The 27,259-nt window shown below is 42.8% G+C and overlaps 1 protein-coding gene across 2 annotated transcripts in view; it reads right to left on the bottom strand.

Annotated features, from left to right (window-relative positions):
• mid2 (midline 2) overlaps positions 1–27,259 on the bottom strand; it is a 95,415-nt gene that overhangs the window by 59,255 nt on the left and 8,901 nt on the right. For both annotated transcript variants that reach the window (XM_052066474.1, XM_052066466.1), the window contains exon 2: positions 14,620–15,503. In XM_052066474.1, coding sequence (XP_051922434.1) covers positions 14,620–15,447 — 828 coding nt within the window. In that variant the 5' untranslated portion in view covers positions 15,448–15,503. The remainder of the gene's footprint in view (positions 1–14,619; positions 15,504–27,259) is intronic.

Below are 27,259 nucleotides of genomic sequence, written 5' to 3' on the forward strand. Positions count from 1 at the left end.
AGTGAAAGTGAGCGGATCCCCGAAAATAGCAGGCACCGACAAGGACTCTGTCAAAACAATAGTATTTATTATAAACAAAAATCCCGCCTATTTAATAACAGAAAACGCTGGGCAAAACGAGCACCAGGAAATTAAGAACGCGACAACAGAAAACGCTTGCAAAAAACGGCAAGGAACGTATGTTGATACAAATGCTAGTTCATGCACGAATATATAAAGATCCCCTTGAGACGATGAAAATGTAACTAACGCGAATGGTAGTGATGGGTCCAGCGACACCGATGCATTGACACATGCGCCGGGCTAACAGGGCAAACCACGTGTCGATGCATGTGCTGCTTCATTATGTCACGTGATTGCCACGTGAACTGCATTGACACAGTCCAGGCTGCTAATTGACACATCGGCTGTGTTGACACAGTCCAGGCTGCTAATTGACACGTGAACTGCACCGGTGCAGTTTAGACTGCATCGGCTGCTTGGCACAGTCCAGGCTGCGCCACTTTGTCCAGGGGGCGTCGACTCAGTGCAGAGGGCGTTGACGCAGCAAAAGCCCGCCACACAGTGTTTATAAAGAAGTGCGTTTGGCTAGTGGCTACACAATGCCACCTGCAGAAACAAGCCAGACCTCACTCACGCTCGCTTGTCGAAGTTCGTGTCAGTGCAGACTTCGTGTTCGTGCCTTGCCTTCCTTGTCGAGCAGGAGCAGAGACATCCGCCGTGTGGGACCATTTTGATGTCCTGGAGAATAAGGTATTATTTATTTATTTATTCAAATCGCCTTCTGTCGCCGAGAGCCTCGGCGAGTGCCTCTCAGATTATTGACACGTGTTTTACCATTCTAATCCAAATACATTTCAAGGTAACTCTTAGTTACTTCTTATTCACATTTCATTACAGGTGAAATGTCATACACCAACAGAAGCACCTCCACCATGCTGAGGCATTATCGGGCCAAGCATGAGAATGAAGTTCGCGATACACCCAGTATTACGGCAGGTATACAAACGTACACTCATCTTTTCACGGTTGCTATGATGTTGATGATTAATTGACAATCAGTAATTATTATTGGTTGACTCTCCACTGCATGTTTGACAATCAAGGTTCCAGGAAGCAGCTGTACTGGAAGGACCAACACACTTCTTTCCCAAACCTCTCCCACCTCGCAAAGGAGTTCCTTTGTACGCCAGCCTCATCCGTCCCTTGTGAGCGTGTGTTCTCCACAGCAGGAGAAATTACTTGTAAAAGACGCAACGGGCTGAAGTTTAAAACATTGGAGCATCTTATTTTTCTCAATAAAAAATTGTGAAGTCAAAGCCCACAAGCATCCTCATTCAAATGATCTTCACATTATTTGAACACATTGAATGTTGCAAAATGAATGAATTTGCATGGATGTGAATGATATCGTATACACTTCATCATCAAATCGATGAATGACCTTATGAAAATGTCTTGGAACAGTTGTAGATGCAAAACCATGCTGGCAGCTACATAATAGATAATAAAAGAAAAATATCCCAAACCATAGGGATCCTCCCAAAAACTAAGGATGTGCTGAATAAGAGATCCTTGTACACATTATACTTTTATTACTTCCATATTTGACCTATTGTGTGGAAATATGGGGAAATGCCAGTAAAACGCACTGTTTTAAAACTACAATACAAAGCAATCAGAACAATCCCTGGCTCCAAATAGACGGAACCCACAAATCCACTGTTTATCAAATTAAACGATGAAATCGCCTGACCTGGTTGACTTCAATTAATGTACAAAGCACACAACAACCTCCTTTGCCAAAACATCCAGAAGCTTTTTAAAATTCGAGAAAGTTGTCATAATTTAAGGGGTACTAACCTATACAAAAAAATCCAAATCAGGAACAAACATCACGCAAAGGAGTGTATCTGTAATAGGTGTAAATCTGTGGAATGATTCTGAAACGGACCAGTAAAATGAGTAACTCTCTTGCTGAGATTAAAAATGAATTCGAGAGTAGTACAAGACAACTACACAAATCAGAATTAAGCTGATAAATTCGATACACTCATGAAATATAGCAATACATCAGAAATACATTGATGAGATTTAATATATTAATGAAATGTAGCATCCATTATGAATATGAGAAAATCGACATATACATGTGCTCCAATGAGTATGTACTGTATACTGTATACAAACCTAAAGTTGTAAAAATGTATAAGTACAGCATACATAAGGGTAAAAGCATTTCTTGATATGTAGACTTTCTTTCCTATTTTGAAAAATGATCAATTCATATATAAGAAGGGGTAGGACTCGGGGTAGGTTTATTACTTCTTTCTACTCCTTTGAACACATATTTGTGATAATGACTATTTTCTTTTCCTTTTTTTATATCTTACCTTCACTTTTTGCCAATTTATTACCGAATTGTATGTTTATATGTTCAATATACAAATAAATTTATCAGTCAGTTCAGTCTGTTAATAATAATAATAATAATACATTTTATTTGTGGGCGCCTTTCTAGAAACTCAAGGACACCTTACAACAAGCAGTTAAAATCACGAGTACAATGTTAAAAAACTACATCAAATAAGATAAGAAAAAATACAACAAAATAAATAAATAAAACAATGGCTTTATGGTCTGAGTGAATAGGCTTGTCGAAACAGATGTGTTTTGAGGCGGGATTTGAAATGTGTTAATGAGGCTGTATTACGAAGGTCAGCGGGGAGTGAGTTCCATAGCTGGGGAGCAGAGCGACTGAAGGCTCTATTTCCCATGGTGACGAGGCGAGCAGGGGGGACAGAGAGGAGGACAGAGGAGGAGGAACGAAGAGAGCGGACAGGCGTAGGAATATGGATGAGGTCAGATAGGTATGGAGGGGCTAGGTCATGAATGGATTTGAATGTGAGTAGCAGGATTTTATATTGAATGCGGTGTAAAATGGGAAGCCAGTGGAGATGTTGGAGGACAGGTGTAATATGGTTTATGTATGGCGTGAGTGTGATAATGCGGGCGGCTGAATTTTGGACCAGCTGAAGCTTATGGAGGGTTTTTTGAGGGAGACCAAACAGAAGGGAATTACAGTAATCGAGTCGCGAGGTGACGAGGGTGTGTACAAGTATAGCAGTGGACTGAGGAGTGAGAGAAGAGCGGAGCCGGTGGATGTTTCGAAGATGATAATATGCAGAACGAGTGATGTGGTTGATATGTGAGGTGAAGGAGAGGGTGCTATCAAGGATGACACCCAGACTCTTGACCTGAGGGGAGGGGGAGATGGAAGAGCTTTCGAAGGGAATGGAGAAGTTGTTTATTTTGTTTAGATTGGATTTAGTGCCTATAAGGAGGAATTCAGTTTTATTGCTATTCAGTTTGAGGAAATTTGAGGTGAACCAAGATTTTAATTCCTGCAGGCAGTTGGTTAGGGAGGATGGTGGAAGTACGGTATTAGGTTTGGTAGAGATGTAGAGCTGGGTGTCATCCGCGTAGCAATGAAAATGAATGTGATGTTTCCTGAAGATATTACCCACGGGAAGAAGATAGATTAGAAATAGCAATGGGCCAAGGACAGAACCCTGAGGAACACCTGAAGTGAGGGGAAAGGGGTGAGATCTAAAACGTTTGAGCTGGATAAACTGGGTGCGGTCAGAAAGATAGGAGCGGAACCAGGAGAGGGGGATGCTGGTGATGCCAATGGAGGAGAGTCTGTCGAGGAGGATGGAGTGAGAGATGGTGTCAAAGGCTGCACTGAGGTCAAGCAGGAGGAGGATGGCGAGTGAACCGGAGTCAGCAGAGAGAAGAAGGTCATTGCATATTTTGAGGAGGGCAGTTTCAGTACTATGGAGGGGACGGAAGCCAGATTGAAATTGTTCGTATAGCTTATTGGAGGAAAGATGGGTGTGAAGTTGAGCAGCTACTGTTTTCTCTAGAAGTTTGGAGATGAACGGAAGGTTTGATATGGGACGAAAGTTGTTCAAGTCACAGGGATCAGAGCCAGGTTTCTTCAGTATGGGAGTGACAGCAGCAGTTTTGAGATGAGATGGTACAATGCCAGTAGAGAGGGAAGTTTGAATAATGTTAGTGATGAGAGGGGAGAGGGCCGGGATAGAAGCTTTGACTAAAACAGTAGGGAGAGGGTCAAGCTGACAAGTAGAGGATTTGGACTTCTGGATTAAGATGGAGATTTGGTGGACAGATGGGGATGTGAATGCAGAGAATAGGTGGGTAGGAACCGGGGAGAATGGAGAAGGAGGGTTAGGAGCAGCTGAAGGGGTGAGTTGCTGGTGGATAAGTTGGATTTTGGATGTAAAAAATGAGGCCAGAGTATTACAAAAATCAGTGGAATAGAGATGTGAGGGAAGAGTGTCAGCAGGTTTAGTGAGTTTAGAAATGAGTGAAAAGAGTGATCTGGGGTTGCCTTCATTGGAACTGATTAATCCAGAGTAGTAGATTGATTTGGCTTTGGATATTGAGTCCTTGTAATGGAGAAAGTGGGTAGTGTACATTTCTTTATGAATGGCGAGTCCAGTTTTTCTATATAATCTTTCAAGTTGACGGCCTTTTGATTTAAGTTGTCTGAGGGTAGGGGTAAACCAGGGTGCTGTTTGGTTGAAGGAGACAGTTCGGGTTTTGAGTGGGGCCAGGATATTGAGAATGTTATGGAGATTTGTATTGTAGTGTGTCAAAAACTCATCTGTTGTAGAAAGACAATCAGTACTGGGGAGGTTGTTGATAAGTGATTCTAAATTGTCCGGGTTAATGTCCTTGATTTTACGGAAATGTATAATGCGTTGTGGGTTGGATTTGAAAAATGACAGGTTAACATTGAATGAAAGCAATAGATGATCTGTGTATGGGAGGAGATCGGTTTTACAGTTTGTTGGTGATAATCCAATACAGCAGATCAAGTCCAGAATATGTCCTTTACTGTGTGTGGGAAAGTTGACATACTGTTGAAAACCAAAACTGTCCAGACAGGAGGTAAAGTCTTTGGTAAGTGAGTCATTGATATTGTCCATGTGTATATTAAAATCTCCTAAGAGAATCACATTTGGTGATAGTGTATACAGATGAGTGAGGAGTGTAGTAATGTCAGTGATAAAATTCTTGTTTGGTTTTGGTGGACGGTAAATAGTGGCAATCAGTGTGGGAGTTGATCCAGAGAGCTGTATAACAGTCGCTTCAAAAGATAAAAAAGCAGGCACATTTACAGGTGCAAATTTCCAATCCTCGCGCAGAATTATCGCGAGGCCGCCTCCCCTCCCAGTCGTGCGCGGCACAGCGTGATAAACAAAGCCCGGTGGAGTAGCTTCATTAAGAGTACCATAATCATCTGGCTGCTGCCAGGTCTCAGTCAGACACAGAATGTCAAACTCACGGTCTGTCAGGAGGTCGTGGACGAACTGGCCCTTGCTCGTAAGGGAGCGGATGTTCAGTAGGCCAACGTTGACAGGAGTGCAGCTGCGAGCGACCGCGATGCTATCCGACCTCGGGACGCGTGTCAACACAGAGGCATCCGCACGGCGTCCGGTGTTCTTCCGTGGGCGGCGAGCGGTGGACCAGAACGACCTGATGGAGCTGGAGTTGTCGTATCGATAGTTTCGGCGTGAGCCCCGGTGAGTGCACCTTCGCCGGGGCACGTAAAGGATGTCCGGGTGTTGGAGCAGAGCAGGCGGTGGTGGACCGTGTTGATTAAAGTTGAGTTTGAGCTCAGTGGCTGCATATTGGTGAAGCGCTTCCAATGAGTGGTGGAAAACACACAGAGCGAACCAGAAGAAAGCAAGCCACTCACAGCTGATTGACATAGCCGGACCGGAGTAATGAAGTCGGGAAGCGGCAACAGTTAGTGGGTAAGCTAGCCGCTAGCCGCAACTCAACGACAACTCAATACTCGATGACAGGTAATGACAGTTCGGCCGATCGAGTGTGGATTGATCATTGTTCACTCGGTGACCATAGAAGCAGGTCGACATAAAATATGTCGGCTATAAAAGATAAAAAATTGACATGAAATGGACTTAAAAATCAAAAAATCACGGGGAGTAGCGGCGTCCAAAATTCGCCAGCGTTAAGTGGGTTGGCTGCAGGGATCTTGAAGGTCCAGCAGGTGGCAGTGGTCAGTGACACAGTATCAGCACAGTATCAACACAGTGTGTCAGTGTGTTGACACGCCTCATGAGGCCTCATGGACCCATCACTAGCGAATGGTATCGAACAATAATTTTAGTGTTATGGGCAACAGCAGTGGCACGGCATGTAAATACTCCAGCAATGGGTCAAACGCCGGAGCGCCGACATATAGCAGGTCTAATCAGTGGGAAATAAGCAGCAGGTGTGTAGCCGGCAGAAGAGAATGCGTGCCACCTGCTGCCGAATACGGAACATGACAGAAATGCCGCAAATACCAAATGAGAGGGAGAGAGAGAGGGACAGAGAGAGAGAGAGAGAGAGAGAGAGAGAGAAAGAGAGGGACAGAGAGAGAGAGAGAGAGAGAGAGAGATATTCTTCAGTGAGATATGTTGGTGCGAGCATGGTCCTTGTTTAGCCTGACCAAAAAGGTCTGTGGTTTAGAAAGGAAAATATCTGGACAACACAAATGGAATATTTGCTCCTTTTCCTTTAAAAAATAGTAAAGGAGGTCTATTTCTGTAGCTCACTTGCAAAAATAGCTTATCAGTAATGTATACATTCCAATGGATGTATCTGATCAGTGATGTGAAACACACAAAGGGGATGCAGATGAGTGGCCCTCGTCATATTCTTTCTGCAGGGCACTGCTGACACCAGATCTCTTAAAAGCTTACCATGCATAAATTGTGCATTAAGTTTGATTGTTAATCAGTTTCTTCCATGAGCCACCACATCCTACGATACACTTTCATGAAAGCATATACACGATGCAATGCCAGCTGCATGCACGTATGTAAAATATGTGTGTGTAGAATGAGGTTCTACCGAGGCACACGTCTTCAAGTGTTATGCTAAAAGCTTTTCACTCATCTTTTTGATTTTATGTCTGCAAGACTAAGTGATCTCCATCTGCAGCAGCTCTCCACAGAGAGCTGTGGTTACCCCCTGGCAACATACTCGCAGCCCCCCAACACTTCACACATCAAAACTAATGGCATCTACTTTTACATACATGAACACTCCCACACCTGCAAATATACATATTTGAGGGCCATTATTTAGCCTCCTACACACACACACACACACACACACACACACACACACACACATACACACACACACACACACACACACACACACACACACACCGGAGGGCTCCCATTCTCTAACATAAACAGACATACAGTAGTGTGTACATTTTTGTGGGAAATACTTAAACAACACCCACTGGCTAAATAAGAAGGAATAAACAGCATACTGTACTTGTAAGAAAACACACAGAAAGCTAATGTGAGGGAAGGAAATGTATCATCATGTAAGAAGTGAAAGATTAGAACAGAAAATGGTTACTCTAAATTCCGGATAGTCTTTAAAGAAACAAAATTGAAAATCGATCACACAAGCAATTATTTGCAGTGTTAAACACACTGCACGTGTCACTCTAAGGCAGTGTCTCTCAAATAGTGGGGCAGACTAGGGGGCGCGAGGTTCCGTCAAAGGGGGCGCGTTTGACCTCAGGGAACATGCTTTATTTATTTATTATTATTATTTTTTACTGTCCTAGAATAAAGTGCAGTTGCACATCCACTACATAAGGGGGCAGTGGTGCTGTTATTGGCAGAGTGTGCGCAGGGAGCATTCGAAGAGAGGAAATATGACGGAGCATAAGTAGCGCTTGGCTTCACTGTAACTACGGTGACAGACGAGAAAAGAGCGGTGTGTTTACTGTGTCTAAAAATGTTGGTAGCGGACAGCATAAAGCCAAATAAATTAAGGCGTCACTTAAAGCCATTACACCCCAATTACGCTGATAAGCCGCTTGAGTTTTTTCCGAATATTGCCAACAGTCATGCCGCTTTGTGACTGCTACTTCAGTAAACTAAAATACACATTGAGCAGGAACCGAAATTGGCTGTGTCCTGCTTCAAACCTCGCTTCGAAAAGCTGTGCATTGCAAAACGTGCTCATTGTAGCCATTAATCCAGACAAGATATTTGATTAAAAAAAAATCTGTACAAATTATTTTATATTTTTGTTTTGCAGGTTGAATTTTTTTATTTTTTGCTCCTGAGTTAATGTTGGTCATCAGTTTGAATGCATTATTATTGATTTTATGTAATTTTATATTTCAATATCGTATGGTTTGACATGGCCAGTCAAAAATGTTTACAGTTTAATTAAGCATTTAATTTTATTTTTGAATTTCAGATGCACTTTAAATCTTTTCTGTTACAGTTAATAAAGCTATACTTTGTTGTAAGTTGGTCCATAGTTCTTTCTTTTTTTATTCTGTTATAGGTTAATAAGAATACAGAGGTGTACTTCTAACAGTTTTATAGACAAATGATACTACGCGCGCGGGGGGGGAAGAAACTTTCTTCTTCCTGGGGGGGCATGACAGAAAATAATTGAGAAACACTGCTCTAAGGTTAGCAGCGCATTTAGCATGGCTCTCCGTCATTTCTCGTCATTCCTATGTGTAAGATAATTGTCAGAAATGTAGCTTCTTTGTTGTCATGGAGGAGATTAATGATCTAGGAGCAACAACGCAATGTGTTTAGGCGCACTAGTAACCTGCCGAACCTGTTTCGAGCTAGCTATTCCTACGTAAATAGCATAGAGCTTTCCTCGTGTGATATGTGATAGGAGCCAAGCAATGCTATTTGGGACCATCTCGGTGGTCCTTATGGTCTAATATTGTCTTTTGACAGATGTATTGGCTTTCGAGTCTCAGTTTTGCTATTCAATATGTTTTAATGAGGCGTAAAATATTAATTCTGATGTGTAAACAGCATTGCAAAGCCGCTTATTTTGAGCCTCTCTCTCTCTCTCTCTCTCTATACACACAGACAGAGACAGAGAGAGAGACAGAGAGAGAGAGAGAGAGAGAGAGAAAGATACAAACACACACACACACACACACTTTCAGCATCTGTGTCCCATTATAAAATTGTGGGACAACAAAAGATCTGAATTACTTTCACCTAAAATCTGTTTGTTATAATTACTGTGTTAACATTATTGTATTAATACATCATTGCTATAGTGGTTCAATTTTAAAATGAACAGTGACAGACGTTGCTCTTATTAGCGCCTTTATGCATTGATCACACCAAAACAGTAAATGTGTTTACTCCTGCACAAGATCAATTTTGCAAAATCTATAGTGAAGCCCAAGTGGCAGCAGATGTGATGCACACATTAGACATTGCCTAAGGAGCTTGGATTGGTGAGGGAAGCAGAGGATACTGTATGGTGGATGATGGGTTGAGGAGGATGAAGAATAAGAAGGAGGGCTGGAAATACTGAAGGAAATTGAGAGTGAAGAAGAGAGTCAATCTGTGAAGACCAGCTTTTTCCAAAACGGGAAATAATCCCTCCAAAAAGTTGCCCGAGGGACTTTCTGCTATCCTCGGATGAGCTATCATGAGGTCCAATTACACAAGAGACCTGTCAAGATCTATCACTATGTACAGAGCCATAGTAGCAAAATGTTATTCTCTTAAAACCCTCACGCTCCTAATCTCGAGGACATGAAGTAAAAACAATGTTTAAAGCAGTGGTTCTCAATGATTTTCTGTCATGCCCCCCCCCAAGGAAGAGGAAAACACCTCACGCCCCACCCACCCCCGCACGGCTATAAATAGTATCATTTGTCTATAAAATTGTCTATACACCTTTGCATAACACTGTATCCGTATTAACGAATAAGAGAATAAAAAAAGAAAGAAATATGGACCAATTTAATGGACCAAGTTACAACAAAGAACAGCTTTAGTAACTGGAACAGAAAAGATTTAAAGTGCATCTGAAATTCAAAAATAACATTAAGATTAAGATATGCTTTATTTGTCCCGCAATGGGGAAATTACAATCAGAATTCAGAAAGGAAAAACGCTGGGTACGGAGAGGGAAAAAAAAAAACACGCTCGAACTATCCTCTTCCGAGGACAATTTAAGTCCAGGTTAAAAAAAAAAGACGCTAGCACATGAATAAGCATATGACAGTTACAACAAGTCACAAGACATAACATGTATAAGGGGGAGGACGAATGGGAAGGGGTATGGGGGTAACCGCGACGCGACCAAAAATGACCAGCTGCACGGTCAACGTTGCGCTCCGCATTATCGAACCACGTCACGGGTGAAAAAGAATCGGACCGATGAAGACGGTGATAACAAGGATGTGTATGCGCTTGTACTTGTCCAGTCGTGTATGTGTATGCGTGTACAGGTCATAGCTGCTTCGTCGAGGTCTGCTCATCATGAAGACAGTCCATGGCCGAGAAGGAGGGGGGTGGTGGTGGGGGCCCTAGACTCCATGCGTATTTCCATCCAGGGGAAAGATAGCGTTGTTTGTTTTGGAGAGACGGCCGCCAACAATTCCAGACAACCTTGAGTCCTTGGTCTGTATCTGCTCACTGGCGCCAATTATTCAGAGCCGAAAATTCTTTCGCAGAATGGATTCCAAGGTCTCTATAATATTTTCAATCGCGCAGAGTCGCTCCAAAACCGCAAAGTCGCAAAAGTCGCAACAATCTTGCGGTTGAGCTCAGTCACCGCTTGAGTCTGAGTGTTGGACGTTCGCGCCAAGCCATCCAGAGTGACTGGCAGGTTCTTCACTTCCAATAGAGCCGCTCCCGTCGGTTGAAATTTGCGATAGAACAGCAAGCTGCCAACACTAAACAGCAGGATACCTGTTATCAAAAGGCCAATGATGTAGATGTCTTCCACATCCTCCACGGACAGTACTGTCAGGCACACCGGTCTCCACTTTCTCCATGGACCCAGGGCGTATCCGGCAGCAAGTATCCCCGGAGGGCAAGCAGGCTCCCCACTGCCCTTTCCTTCCGTCGAAAAAATTTTGTGGATTACATCGAGAGACCAGCCAACTAATTCCATGGTTAGTTCTTCGGATGAAAACACGGTAGGAGGCTAGGGAAAAAAAGTTGGACAAAGACAGCACAAAAGACTAAGTGGCGAGCAGGGAAAAAAAATGGTGGGAGGGCAGGGGAGCTGTGCAAAAAGCGTCCGCCTTCATCGAGAGCCAAGCAGGAAAAAAAAAATCCTTAATTTAACATAAAAACCAGCAAAACAAAAATATAGAAAAGTATTTGTGCTTTTTTTTTTAAATCAAAGATGATGTCTGGATTAATGGCTACAATGAGCACATTTTGCAACGCACAGCTTTTCGAAGCAAGGTTTGAAGCAGGACACAGCAACTCTCGGGTCCTGCTCAATGTGTAGCCGGGACCTGTACTATTTTCCTGAAGCAGCAGTCACAATTTGGCAGCATTGTTGGCAATATTCGGCACGTTTTCGCTGAAAAAAACTCAAGCAGTTTATCAGCGTGATTGGGGTGTAATGTCTTTAAGTGACGCCTTAATTTATTTGGCTTCATTCTGTCCATTACCAAAATTTTTAGACAAAGTAAGCACATGGATCTTCTATCGTCTGCCACCGCAGGCAGATTGAAGCCAAGCTCTACATGCACCTTGTCATATTTCCTCCCTGAGAATGCTCCCTGCGCAAACTCTGCCAATGAGAGCGCCACTGCCCCCTAACGTAGCGGAGGTGCAACTGCAAGTTATTTTCGGCCAGTAAAAAAATTAAAAAGCATGTTGCGCCCTACTATTTGAGAAACACTGGTTTAAAGCAAGGAAACAAAAGACATTTGATGGGATCTATTGCACAAATACTGACATTTAATTTGTCTTTTGGGGTTATGTGATTGTCAATTGCCCTCTGTTGCCCTTTTTCATTCCTTTGACATTTTCAAGAAGAAGAATATACAAAGTGTCATGATGCCACACTTTTCAATGCATATTAACTAAATGTGTTACAGTAGTGAACATGGCAAGCACACACGTGTTGTGTTATATTATTTTCTTATTTTATGTTAACTGTTTATGTTAAGAAACCTGCCTTGGGACTATGGCTGAAAACTTGCATTCAAACACTGTTTCTTATTGTGTTGATTAATGTGCGCTGTCTCAATGATCATAAAAAAATAGATAGATAGATAGATAGATAGATAGATAGATAGATAGATAGATAGATAGATAGATAGATAGATAGATAGATAGATAGATAGATAGATAGATAGATAGATAGATAGATAGATAGATAGATAGATAGATAGATAGATAGATAGATAGATAGATAGATAGATAGATAGATAGATAGATAGATAGATAGATAGATAGATAGATAGATAGACACTTAAGTACGGGCAATTGGGAAGCAATTTTGTTTCTTGTTTTATGGGAATTGCAGCCATGGTTTCACCATTTACAACAGACATGATCAAATTTTGCGACCAGATATTAGAAGTGTCCTTTCAGCATGACGTCATTTTATTTCTCTATTTTCAATCATATAAAAAAAAAAAAAAATCACTGAACTGTTTCCGTGACAAAAACACATCCAGTCAAAAACACTCGCACAAGCAGTAGGTGATGAGACTTTTACACAATCAAACAAAATGGTATGATGGTATCCTTAAACAAAGAAACAAGCACCGAAACCTGCCAATTCAAAGCATACCAATGCATATTGGTATGCAAAAGGGTTTCACTGTGATGCTTCTCAGTCATTGGAGAAAAAAAAAGTGGACGTGCAATATGTGCTTGCCCTTGGTGAGTGTCATTGTGTTATTTTAACTTCAAATAAAAATTGTCTGCCAAGACAGAGCAGAAAAAAAGCGGAATACATAAAGCCCCTCTTGACCTACATCTTCCATGATTAGCGATGCCCTAATAAGACCTCCTCTGCCTCGCTTTGCCGTGATTGAAAACCAGATTAACTGGCACTTGCCAGCTGAATTCGAGCTGGGACTCGAGCTGCCACTGTGCCAGATGTGGACAAGATGGAGGATTTTTAAAAAGAGTAAGTTCAAAGCTTTGGCTGCGGGGAGTTTTCCAAAGAACCTCAAGAAAGAAGCCATGAAGTGGAGGAGAAAGCATTAGAAGAGCCGGCCACTTCTCCCATTAAAAGTCTAAAAGAAAAAGTCTCAAAACAACAAGGTGGCAGAAGCAAGAAGGAACAAATATCAACACAGCTTCCCTGTGGGTTAAGTCGATGATGCTAAGCAGGTTGAATTTTGCAGACACGTTCATGCTAAAGTTAGCTAAACACAATTACGGGAGCGCAAATCATCAATAATACAGAATTTGGGAAATTGATTTCTTCTAAAACCAAACTTATGTTGCGGCAGGGAACAACGGCTCTGTAGCGTTTCCCTTGAGATGGTTTGTCGCACACTGAAGAAAACTCTCACACTTACTGCTGCAAACTAATTCTGATACCCAATTTTTTCTTTCTACAAGCAAAATGACCGTGTAATTGCTATTTCCCTTCAGTAAATGAGATCAACCAAAAACTGCTCACTGCACAGAGAAACTTATGTTTGCATGTTCTCTCTTCATGCCATTTCACGGGATACTGTTTTAAATTGAAATGACCATTACTACCTAATTTACTCTCTCTGGGAGTAGTGATTAGGTATTTTGGCTTCTCCCATCATGTGCATGCTGCAATATCAAACAAACCATAGAAGAAGAAAACAACGAAGAGGACAACAAGAAGAAAACACAGAAGAAGAATACGACGCGACTCAGCGCAAAACATATCCGGCAGAGAACGTATCGAACAACCATATTGTTTCACCTACAAAAAGGACACAGGCAGAAGTGAAAGATATGCAAAACCGGTGATGGAAAACATAAATATCCTTTAAGCAGAGAATGCAGGAAAAAAGTTGTTAGGTCGGGTGCAAAAAAATATATAATAATAATCTGTGATCATCATCACTGTTTCAGTTTTAAGTAAATTTCATTCATTTTGGTTGTTTCTATTTACAGTGTCGCCAATAGGGAAAAACACATCGGATTTGTATTTTTGTATTTTCTGTAACTACAATAAAACTTGAAAATATTAAATTTGTGACACAATTTTAAATCTGTGAACCTGTAGTGCTTTATGATTATTCTTATTTGAAAACACTTCAGGTTGACTTTTACACAACCGTTTCTGGCTACAATTATTTACAAAAGTCACAAAAGTCCAGTCGCTTGCATGTGTTCAACTCCAACTACCATAGCTCCAGCTCGTACCTCTGTTGTTTTTTTCACCCTGACTCAGCATTCTCTCTTTTAACGACGAGACTCTGAAAGCCATCGCGGTCACATGGAATGCCAGCTCATCGAGTATTACCATGTCTGCCTCCCCTATTGCTCAGAGCCTCTCCCCGTTCCGAAAGCTTGTTTTTGTCTCCTTCTCTCTGATCAAATCTGATCATGTGGGTATGCAGTAGTGGCTCTGATAAAAATTGTAATGGTTGGGAATAGCACCCAAAAATACCGGGCAAAGTTGTGAAATATGGCAATGCAAATCACAGCTTTTAAATCGAAATTATTTCATACAAAGTCAGGTTTTACCAGTAAAATACAACAAATGACACAATGACAACCGAAAAGAACACGAAGGACTTACTTTGAGCTTGTCAAAACGTTCGGTGAGGGAAGACACCTGGTGCTCCCGGTGCCGCCCGACCAGTTTGCAGAGGGCACAAATGAGCTGGTCATCCACCAGGCAGTACATGTTGACCTTCTCGCTCTCGTGCTCCATGCAGGTTAGGCCGCGGAGGTGCGTGTCCGGCACAGGCTCCACCAGGCGATGACTCGTGAAGGGCTTCTTGTTGGGGTGCGTCGCTCGCAGACAGCGGTCACAGTACGACACCTCGCACGTGACGCACGTCTTGACGGCCTCGCGAGGCGGATCCTGCTCGCAGAATTGGCAGCAGACGCGCAGATCCATTTTAGCCACAAAAGCCGGGCTGTGGTTGGCGTTGGTGTGGTTAATGTGATTGGTGTGATTGGCGTGCGGGTGGGGGTGGTGGTGGGTGGAAGTGGCCGGGCTGCTCCGGGCGCTGCTTCCACTCGTGCCACCGCCACCACCGCCGCCAATTGTTCCGGCTATTGTGCCACTAATGGTGGCGGTGTAGGGCCGCTGCAGGCGCCGGCTCTCAGTAGGCGAATTGGGGCTGCTCAGGGAGGCCTTTTGAAAGCGCTCTATAATGTTCTGCAGCGTCACATTGCGCTTAAGGCCCTCCAGCCCGCGGTGATTCAGCGTGATGACGTAACGACAGGTGGGGCACTGAAAGGCCGTAACAGACTCAAGCGGCTTGCTGGACGAGCAGTGAGACACCAGGATGCGGTGGGCGCAGTTGAAGCACAGGCTGTGGGCGCACGGTAAGAGCAGAGGATCTTCAAACAATTCCAGGCAGATTGGGCAGGTCAGCTCAGACTCCAGTGTTTCCATCTTCAGTTGAACCTATCTAAAGGCAACATCAAATACCACAGAGGCTGGCCTTTTACCTGTGCAAAAAAAAAAAGGAAAATATAAAATCAATCATTTATGATCACGGATTAAACGAGATCACACAGTACAGAATCACTTTGGTCTTGTAAATGTTCATCGCAAATGCCATACTTGTCCTGGGTTGCTGGATCTTTTTAATATATCGGTGTTACGGGTGTGGTAAATTAGCATTCAGCGTTACTTTACAAAATACGGACCATCTCTGACAATTGTCAACTCTAGCTTTAAGAATAGAACTATTACTCATGGTTAATTTATTTAAATTAACATGAACATATAATGATATATAATAATGAACATACAGAATGTGCTTGTCAAAATAGGTGTCAAATGCAGTGCTAAAATGGGTAAACGTTGGTTTTGGTCAAATGGAGTTTGAACTTGGACACACATGCTGCAACATCGGCACACTGGTGGGGGGGGGGGGGATCAAGAGCAAGACTAAAGGCAAAGGAGAGCACCCCGTTGCAAATGTGCTCATATCTACAAGTGCTTACATAGCAGCCAACCAGGAAGAAACTGAGGCTGTTTCTGCTGGTTATTCTATTGCTGTTAGCACTTTGAAATCACTTGGCCCCTCCTATCCTCTTGGATGCAGCTCCAGATTTCATTGCAATACCACTCTCAAATAGATTTTTTTTTTTCCAATTCGAGGCCGTGTTGCAGTGTGGCGCATAATCACCTGCAGATGTCATCCCGTCCGCAAGTCCATAAGCCGGTACATACACTATCCAATGTAGGATGCACATTGCTAAGTGCAGTGCGAAAAGGACTTCAGTCTGAAAAAGAGAGTGATCATATTGCCCATGGTTGGGCAATAGCTAAAGAACCATATTTTCTTTGGAAAACAGCTCCTGTGGCATGTGCACAGCTTCTACAACCATATGCACTCATTTTCTCTGCTTTCTTGTTATTCATCTAAGGTTTTACGTGGTCATTAGCACGGAACCCAACTGTGTTCGGCGAAACAGAGCGCCTTCAGTTGTGAGCGAGCAAGAAGAGGACAGAGTTGCTCTAACTTTTTAAGTAGTGCAGTGGAAATTGCTAATATCTATTCAAAGGCAAAAAAAAGGAAGACAAAACAAGAGTCACAGGATACAGAGACGGAAGGCAGGGAAAGCCTCGTGACAATTAGATGGATGATTGTTTCCCCTGGTAGAAGAAGAAAATCCTGACAAAAATAAAAACACCAGAAAGATTCACTTGTTGGTAAAGAAAACAAATCAGGAATTTAATTGAGAAAAAATGGACTTCTTCGCCAGAGTTTACAGATAACACAAACACGACGAACTCAAGACAGAATCGGATAATTAAGACCATCAAAGTGAGAGCAGGTTTGATTTCTTTTTATCATTCAGTCCAGAGAATGAGTCAGCAGTCTGGACTTCTAAAGCTCAAGCGGTGCAACCTTAATATGACTGTGCCTAACGGAGCAGAGTGTTATAATTAACACCCCACTTTCACAAACCATCAGCAGGCCTATTAAGCCTCAGCCATGTCACCCTGGGGAAACAATGCAGACAGTGAGGGGAGCCACTTAGGGGCACAGAGCGCACAACAAAAGTGGTGAACACACACGTACACACACACATGCAAGCTGATGCCGCCTGTAGTCTGCGAGTCTTGTTTACGAGTAACCAATGGGGAAAAAAAAAGAAGCGTCTGTTAATGCACAACATTTATGCATATCTGTACGGCACCAGCATGACACTCTCTTTATGGCAGATTATTGTTACAAACATGGCAATGATTTACTTGGGTGTTTTTAAGGCCGCCCCCAGCCCCCACAAAAAGAAAAGCAACAATAAAAATATGTTAAATTGTTTGCAATTGCCAAGTGAGCTACAGAATAACATCATAACAAATCAAACAGAACTGTGAAGCTCCGACACAGTTTTCGGGCAGAAAGCCTCTTTTATTAATGCAATTATTAATGTCAAGTAGTATCAGCAGATCAGACAGACTGGCAGAGGAAATTTCCAAATGAGCAGGAAAAGTCTTTCGTGAGACAAGGTCGAGTAGCATCAGAAGATCATGCAGGTGGGCCCTCTATTTCCAGGGCTGAAAGGAACAGAGCAAACTTGAACACAACGTGGTGAATTACACCGCTTGAGCCCGAATGGGTTTCTGTGACCCTTCATCCACGATGATGATTCCAGGCACCGACCTTTCTGTGTGGAGTTTGCATGTTCTCCCTGTGCATGCATAGGTTTTCTCCGTGTACTCCGGGTTTCTCCCACATTCCAAAAACATGCATGGTAGGTTAAAGGGACACTCTAAATTGAGAGTGTGAATGGTTATTTGTCAATGTGTGTCCCACGATTGGTCGGCAACCAGTTCAAGGTGTACCTCGCCTGCTGCCTGATAAGAGCTGCAATAGGATCCAGCATGCTTGTGAGGGTCACAGGTGAGTCGCTCGGATAATGGATAGATGGATGGATGAGTTAAATCACATTATTTATGTACTGGAGAGTGGAGAGTGTGTGTATTTTTTAAGCGGCTTCCTTTATTGCTGGTACTTGTGTGCATTATGGCAGCCAAGACTACACGCTTTGGTATTTCATCCATAGGTAATCCTACAAATAATTATGAATTTTGTTGAGATTTGTTTTAAAGCAGGGTTGGTGCCGGTTCTGGCAGGGCCACCACAACTTGGCTCAAAACGGTAACGCACAGCATCAGTTAATGACTTAAGTTCATTGGCCCTCAATCGGACAAATTCACAGTTTCCCACATCCCATGTGACGTCCAACACCCTTTTTATACTTGTTCATAAAAACTTGGAAATGCACAGAGTCAGCTTATTGGCCCACCTACCTCAATATAACATTTAATGTTTAATTAAATGTAGCTACTTAAAAAGAAAGGAGTGGGGGAAATATAGATTGATGAGTTGTGGCAAAAGAAAATCTCAATTTTCAGATTCTGCATCAGAGCGGTCTCACTCAGTCAAACAAGGATCTTTCATTCATTAGTTTATGACGTGACCACATGCCAAGCTAGAGGCCAACAAGTCACGTTCCAGGGACTAGCTGGCCTGTTTGTGCAATTCAGAGACATCATTCACATTTCTTCCAAGGACACAAGTCATGATTATATGAGCAAGCTGCCATAGTGCAGCTCGATGAATACTTTCATTCTTGACAGTGTTGGCAAACGTAATTCTAAAACCTGAATCATGGCATTCCCACTAATGCGTTCAGCCGAGCTTCTAAACCTTTAAGAAGCGGCACATTGTTTAAGTGGATCCTGTGGAATTCGGAAACATTATTTAATTGAATTTTGTTTTCGGTTCTTTTGTGAAATTGAGTTTCAGTGTCAGGGCCAGGCATTTCACTGTACTAGTTATTTGCTGCCATTATCTATTCAGGAAATAAAGACAACCCCAAAAAGACTTCCTGAGACCCCTTACATTAATTCAAATTTGTGTTCCTTCGCAGTCTATGACAGCAGAAAAATGCCTGCGAGCAGTTGCGTCACGGAATGAAAAGGAACAAACTTATTAGCATATGCTGCTCCTTCCATCTATTCCAAATGTTTCATATTTTCCTCTATTTTTCCCTTGTTCTCCTAGCCTCAACTTGACTTTTCTCTCTTTCATTCTCGCTCTGTCTCAGCCCGAGAAAAGGTTGGTTTCATAGAACGTTTGATGCCTGTTCTCAAAATGTAAACAGTCGCACAGCCAAACGGGTGTTTCCATTCCCCATTCACTGCAGTTCAGCAGATCGGTTTAGAATTGGCTCTGACGCCTCCGTATCAAAAGTAACTTTCATGTCTTTGAGGCGGTGTAATATCAAGTTCCAAAGGTAAAACATGCCATTTTGAGCCTTTGTCAATGTTCAGAATAAAAATCCAAATTCTTTAAAACAAAACTTTTTGACATTTCAGGGTGACTTTCCTACTTCAGTGGTGTACTCAGAACACAGAACAGGAGGTATAGACGCCGTTTCCATTCTGTGGTCCAATAGGTAGCGCTTAATGGAATCATATTGGCTTGGCCTGCACAGTCTAGGAAACAAGTCGGTGAGTGTTCATTTTGCTGTAGGTCTGCCCAGGAGGGAGTGGGACTAATTTTTCTCCCTGGAGTTTCAGGGCTCAGACTGGCTCACTTTAGTTCACGTTTCAATGAAGATAGACAATATTACACCAAACACTGTCTCAACATAAAACAGAATACCAATCCCTCCAACGATACTCAGTTTGCACTTTTGCATTAATCAAAAGTCTGATTTACAATTCAATGTGTTTACAAGGTCACAATCAGTGTTTAATTAAACGAGTATGAGAACATAAATCGTTAAAAATAGGCTTGAAGGAAAAAAAGGGATCAATTAGCAAATATACCTAACATGGGATAAGGTATTTTACACTTAATCCAACTTGAACTTGATCCAAGATGGCCGCTTGTGCGCCAGTGTGTTCGGCGACGCTCCTGCCATTTCGGGTTTTTTTACTTTTCGCAATGCTTGTTACCTCCCTAACAGCGTCTCGGTTGGTTTATGATCGCCGATCGTTGTTATTGATTCAACAACACGTCGGAGATTCGGCCGCGTTTTGGCAAGACGGTGGTGGAAAGACGCTACCTCCGTTCTTGGCTAACCTGCCGGCTGATCTCTTCCGCGTTCGCTCGCTCCCTTCACGAAAGCGCCGAAAGCGCCGCCGCCGCCGCGGCAAACGCAGTGGTCAGCTCGTGAAATTGAAACGGGATCTGAGACACACTTCGATCGCTCCGGCGTGGTGTGCCCTCGACCCCGTCGCCTCGTGCTTGCTAACAGTCGTTGGCTCTCCCATCGTGCCACGGCATTTCTACCCTGCGCGCCTTTCTCGGGGGGGAATTCAGCGAAACCTTTTGAGGGAATTCCCCCGGGCTCGGCGATTGACAGAGGGAAGCCCTCCCATTGCTACTTCCACAAGGATCGCGTTGTTAAACGCCCGGTCGCTGACGAACAAGACCCATATTCTGAGGGAGTATTTTCTTTCCAATGACTTGGATTTTTTGTGTCTGACGGAGACTTGGGCAGGTACCGGTGAGTACAAAGCTTTGATTGAATTGTTACCACCTGACTGTGATTTCCTCGATACCCCGAGGACATCAGGACGTGGTGGAGGTACGGTAAGCATTTTTAAGAACAATTTCAAATGTAAACGGTGCACATTCACCACATCTGCCAACAGCTTTGAAGCAACCTTCTTTGAAGTTGGTCGTGTTTTCCCGGTGCTTTGTGCTGTCATTTACCGTCCTCCTAAATACAACAAAGACTTTTTAAGCGACTTTTCAAGCTTTCTTGCGGAAATCAGGCTGAGATATGATCGTATTCTCCTAATGGGGGATTTTAATATCCATGTATGTTGTCCGGAAAAAACGCTAGCAAAAGACTTCTTAAGACTTATCGACTCTTTTAATTTTGTGCAGTATGTGACCAGCCCGACACACGAACAAGGACATATTTTAGACCTTGTCCTTGCTCATGGTATAACGGTGTCAAATCTGGAAGTCCTTGAAAATGGAATTTCTGATCACATGGCAGTTTTATTTGACGTAGTATTATCGCATGCTGCTGTGAAATCTGGCGCTCCTAGTTGTAAACGCCGAATTTTTAACCCTCGCACTGCTAGTCGTTTCTCTGATGCCTTTAATAACCTTTGCGTACCCTCGTCTAACACAGAGGAACTCACCTCTTGGTTCGACTCGTCATGCCGGGCCATCCTGGATTTGGTGGCTCCTTCAAAAATTGTGCTGCCAAAGCCTAAACCCGAGCCATGGTTTAACGACATTACCCGCGCAGCTAGGCAGGAGTGTCGCAAAGCTGAACGCAAGTGGAAAAGAGACAAATTGCATGTCTCTTCTCAAATTTGGAAAGACAGCTGGCGTATCTACCAGCTCACAGTAAAAGAGGCCAAAAGAAAATATCTGTCGGACCTTATTCTAGCCAACCGTCACAACCCTCGTGCACTATTTAAAACGATAGATTCTGTACTCAAACCCCCTCTGCCTACTTGCGCGGATTCTTCAGCCGAGATGTGCAACAGATTCCTTCAGTTCTTTATTGATAAGGTCTCTACAGCTAGGATTCCGGTCCCAAATACCGCATCTGACCCCTCTGTCCATGTTCCATGTTCAGCTGTCCTAAATTCTTTTGATACTGTGTCCTTGGCGCTTTTGGAGGATGTAGTTCGCCAGACGAAGCCATCTGGCTCCCCTTGCGACTCTCTTCCCCCACGCTTCTTTCAGGAGGTTCTCCCGAGTGTTGGTGCATCGGTCTTGGATATCATCAACAGCAGCCTTTCTTCTGGTGTAGTTCCCCAACAGTTTAAACATGCTGTGGTCCAACCCTTGATCAAGAAACCTGGTCTTGATCCAGATGAGCTGTCAAGTTACAGACCCATTTCCAAACTGCCTTTCATTTCCAAAATTCTGGAAAAAGTGGTGCACATGCAGTTGAAACTTTTCTTGGATGAACATAACATCTTGGAGGTCTTCCAGTCAGGTTTCAAGACGATGCATAGCACGGAGTCAGCCCTGTTACGCGTTTCTAATGACATCCTCCTGGCAAATGACTCTGGAGACCACGTGTGTCTGGTTTTATTGGACTTAACTGCAGCATTTGATACAGTGGATCACAGTATTCTGCTGACTCGTTTGCAGCACTTGGTGGGCATTGGCGGGAGTGTTCTTGATTGGTTTAGGTCCTATCTAGCTGACAGGACCTTTTGTGTCAGCCTTGGCTGCTCTGAATCACGCACTGCTCCCCTGTCATGTGGTGTTCCACAGGGCTCAATTCTGGGGCCTCTGCTGTTCTCGCTGTATCTGCTCCCATTGGGTTCCATCTTAAGGAAACATGGTATTCCTTTCCACTGCTATGCAGATGACTGCCAGATCTATGTCCCACTGAGCAAGAAAGACACCTTCTCATTAAGGCCACTCCTATCCTGTCTGGAAGAAATCAAAACCTGGATGGCACAAAATTTCTTGAAGTTCAACGAAAAGAAGACAGAGGTGATATTGTTTGGCCCCAGTGGACCTTGTACATTCCATCCTGTAGACTTGGGCCCCCTATCTCCTTATCTGAAATCAACGGTCTCAAACTTGGGACTTAAACTGGACAGTGATTTCAAACTCGATCGGCAAATTGGTGCCGTTGTTAAATCCAGCTTCTTTCACCTTAGACAGCTGGCCAAAATAAAACCTTTCCTCTCACATGAACACTTTGAGACAGTAATTCATGCCTTTGTCACATCCCGGCTCGATTACTGCAACGCCCTTTACTTTGGAGTCAGCCAGTCCTCCATCAAGCGCCTTCAGCTGGTACAGAATGCCGCTGCTCGCCTCTTGACTGGTACTCGTAAGAGGGAGCATATAACTCCTACTTTGGCATCCCTTCACTGGCTCCCCATTCATTTTAGAATTATTTTTAAGATCCTCCTCTTTGTTTTCAAATCTCTGAATAATCTCGCGCCACCTTACCTCTCTGAGCTCATACGCCCCTACACCCCTGCCCGGCGCCTCAGGTCTGTGGACCAGTCTTTGCTAGACGTACCAAGAACTAAACTGAGGCTCAGAGGGGATCGAGCCTTTTCTGTTGCTGGTCCATCTCTCTGGAATGACCTCCCACTGAACATTCGGCAAGCCTCCTCGCTGCCCATCTTTAAATCCCTCCTCAAAACTCACTTGTATTCTTTGGCGTTTGACTCAGCATGACTTGGATTTGCTATTGGTTTTACTGCTTGGTGCTTTCTACCGCCTTATTGCTTATTACTTATTGCTGATTCGTCTTACTGTTTGTTGTATATGTTGGGTCGCTCCATGTACAGCACTTTGTGTGCAGCGATGGCTGTTTGAAAGTGCTCTATAAATACTGTTGACTTGACTTGACTTGACTTGACTTAATAAGACGCTGTTAAGATAAGCAAGATTAAGGCAGATCACACTGCACTTCCTGTTAGTGCTCTTATTTTGAAACCTATTGACACCACTTCTGGGGCACCATTTATGCTGATATCAGACTATATGAATCTCGACCGATTTTGAGTCGATAGACATGTCACAGACAACCATAATGTCTTGTAGCCGATTTTGAGTTATCTTGAGGCATCATAGCCTGTGCAGTGTGAAATACTCAACGATAGGTCGTGCGATGTCTGGGATGCTTCACAACCACAATGACGAAAATCTGGCATAAATCGGAACTGCTTATTGTATAAAAGAGGATACCAACTGGTTATTCATTATCAAGTTAAATGTTCTACTTCCTCTTTGGGTTCATATTTGCTGATGAGTCAAATTAACATTTCATCAGAATATTTGATCATTTGATTGTATTTTCAGTTGGATGCTCAAATTCTAACACATCCAAGAGCTGCATCTCAAACTTCCATGTTCGATTGTCATTTTGTTTTTTTGTTTGTTTTATCAAACCCTTGTTGCAGGACCCTGGGATTAACTTGCAAAATAATAAAAAAAGGTCCTCAAATGAAGTAATTGAAACATTCTGCTCAAAGAACAAGTCATTTCAATCCTTGTGTACTTGTGTATTAGTACTTGTAAGTGCATGATAACAAAATGCAATCAATAATAATAAACTCAACAATCTCTAGTCCCCAGTTCGAGCGCTCAAATACCTTTGACCCAAGACAATCATCTTGAGAGTGTTGTCATTCAAAATCTTGAGTATTCTTGTTCTGACATGTCAATTAGTTGGTAATCGTGACTGGTTGAGAAGTGATAAAGAATGTAACAATTTGATATTTCTATGTAATTAAGAGAAACATCTATTGTGGAGTAATGGTTCAAATAGTTAACCATTGTTGCCACCTTTTGTCTGACCTATTTTTAAATTCAGCACACTTTCAGCAAAGCCAAAGGACATGTCGAGGTAAAATTAAAGACATATTTATGCAGGCCAGGATAGCAGTGCACATGGTTCTTTCGACTGAGTTTTGCATGCCTACAGGGCTACTTTTTTCTGCCTAGATATATTTAAATTCAAATTTTTCAGTCCTGCCACTATGCCACATTTCTGTATAAAAATGAGCTGTGCTTGAGCATAGCATTAGCTTGGATTATGTTTCAAAAAGCACACACTGTGTGCTTCTCCGGGTTCTCACCTTGAATAGAAAATAGCCTTGTATTGTTGATGCTCTAACCCGGGTTATTTATTTTCAGTTTGTCACATGTATTTGTTACCTAACCACTGCTAAGTTGTTATTCTTCGATTTGAACCATGACTGTTGGAACCTTTGTTTAAAACAATCAAGATAGATTTCACTAAAATGACGGTGGTGGAGGATACCCGTTGCATAATAACTGAACACAAGAAGCCTTCTCATCTCTTTGAGCTGCAGAGGATTTCACAGAACACTAATGTAATGGGAACATACTCCAGCATCGCTTGGTGATGCGTCCATTACAAATGTGTTTTTGTCCAAATGAGGAAGATGGGAGGACAGCCTATCACACATTTATATTTGGCCGAACATGCTGGATAGGCCAGGATGAACAGAGCTCATTGGAAAGCATTTAGTATTTCATTCTTTCTGAAACGTGTGCTTTAGTGTCCAAGAGCTTCAGTAATCTTCGAAATGCAGGTTTGCTTAAATTGCTCATATTATTTATTATCATATATTTTCCAACGTTGTGGAGTTAATAGTCTTTAGATGGTTTGAAATTCCAAACTTCACGTTTTTATTTTGCTTATTTCTTAGATTTCTGGATACCACTGCGGTGAGATATTAAATGTAACCAAAGACACAAATGCAAGTTTTTTTTGTCCACAAAACTCTGAAATCTTCATAGGTGTGAATGGTTGTTCGTCTTTGTGTGCCCTGCGATCGGTTAGCGGCAAATTCAAGGTGAACCCCAACTACTGCCTGAAGTCAGCTGGGGTAGGTTCCATCACACACACACACACACACATGCGCACATGCACACGCACGCACGCACGTGACCCTCATGAGGATGAGTAGGTCGATAAGTGGTTGGATGGTACATGGCAGTGTGAGAACTATTCAACGTTCAGATCTATCAAGTTTAGGATGAAGGATTTGTCACTGCTCAAGGTCACGTAATCAAAATGAAACTGAAAACCTTTTGATCCTGTTTTAAATAGAAATGTTTGCTTTTCTGTTCCAAGTGTAGAATTTTCAGTTTCTCACAATTGGAATTGTCCCAACTCATACCATTGTATTCCTTTATAACACCTGTCAAAATGATTGATATGATTGATGTAAGTGCTTGTGGTAGAACATTACACCGTGCAGAAATCAAACTTGCTTGTGTTTACAGCTGACACTTAATCAGATTTGATTTTTCAATGTGATCATGACTACGTATGTATAAGAGAGCATGACGTTTCCTTAAAGGCTTACCTTTTACCGGAATTTTCTATAAATATGTAAATGCATCCCAGACATGGGTGAAAAGCAATCCGTGCCATGCCAACGGCAGCCTGGGCTTTTCCGTGGGTAATTGCAATTCCTAACCCGCCCATGCAACATATTAGCAGTTTATTAGACTGGAAAAAGACTTTCAAGAAAACAATCAGCTTCTGTATCAAGATTGACGATATATTCCTGGGTTAAACAGCCAGTAACTGCGCAGGATGCTGCACTAAAATGAGCCAGACAGCTAATCCATGAGATGTCAGCTACATTACCAACACACTGACAAAATGTATTATCATAGGGATTTCATGCCCTGAGAGTAGAAATGTCAAATTAATGCAAAATGTGTAGAATAAACACCAGAGACAGTGTTTTTGGGTGAATGCTCTGTCGGCTTGACACAAAAACAGTGAACTTTCACATACAAGACTGATTTTGGTGGTCAAGCTCAACAGAAGTGTAGACACCATGTTTTTGCATTTCAACCACAATAGAGATTTTTTTTCCTTGCAACACGATGCAATATCTTGACTTCATACTTCGCTTAAGAACATGAAAGCCATCATCATCATTCGCTTCCGCTTATCCAAGGTTGGATCGCAGGGGCACAGCTTAAGCAGAGAAGCCCAGACTTCCCTCTCCCAAGCCACTCCAACCTAGCTCCCACTGGGGCTCCCTGAGGTATTTCCAGGACAGCCAGGTGATATAGTCTTGACAGCATGTCCTGGGCCATCCGACCTGAGCAGTCACGTTGTCATACTTAAAGGGGTTTGCGTATCCCAATTATCTGAAGAGCTAAGTTGTCTGGGGTTTTATGCCCTTGGCAGGTGAGGGACCAGACAATGTAAGGCCCATAGACGTTGGCAGATGATGACGCACGAGTCAAAGGGGTCGCCCTCTGGACCCAGGCCTGGAAGCCTGGCTGCTTGCCGAGTGTCTGGGTGCTGGGCCTGCACCCATGTGGTCCAGCTGGGCACAGCCCGAAGTGGCAATATGGGTTGGTGCATTTTTGACTTTTGAAACGTCAGGTCCTAATGTGAACATGCACCATTATTACATAAATATGAGAGATACATCACAATAAATAATTCTATAATTTGGGTCTCTTGTCAAATAAGTGGTGCTGCTTAACCAAAGGCTATTAAAGCTTTCTTGCCCAAAGTGCAAGCATGCACTTTCCCTTGTAAACGCAGTATATCCAGGGGGACCACTTGCTACTTCAACTCTGGCAGGGGCACCATTAATAAAGCAAGATGTATTACTAGGCCTCTCAGTTATTCGTGATTGCCAGAAAAGGTAAAAAGCGAAGATGGAAGATGGATGCAGGAGTAAACAAAGAGAGATGACCACAAACAAAACGAGGGTTAAAAAA

This window comes from Hippocampus zosterae, chromosome 1 (assembly GCF_025434085.1).
Source record: "Hippocampus zosterae strain Florida chromosome 1, ASM2543408v3, whole genome shotgun sequence".
NCBI lineage: Eukaryota > Metazoa > Chordata > Actinopteri > Syngnathiformes > Syngnathidae > Hippocampus > Hippocampus zosterae.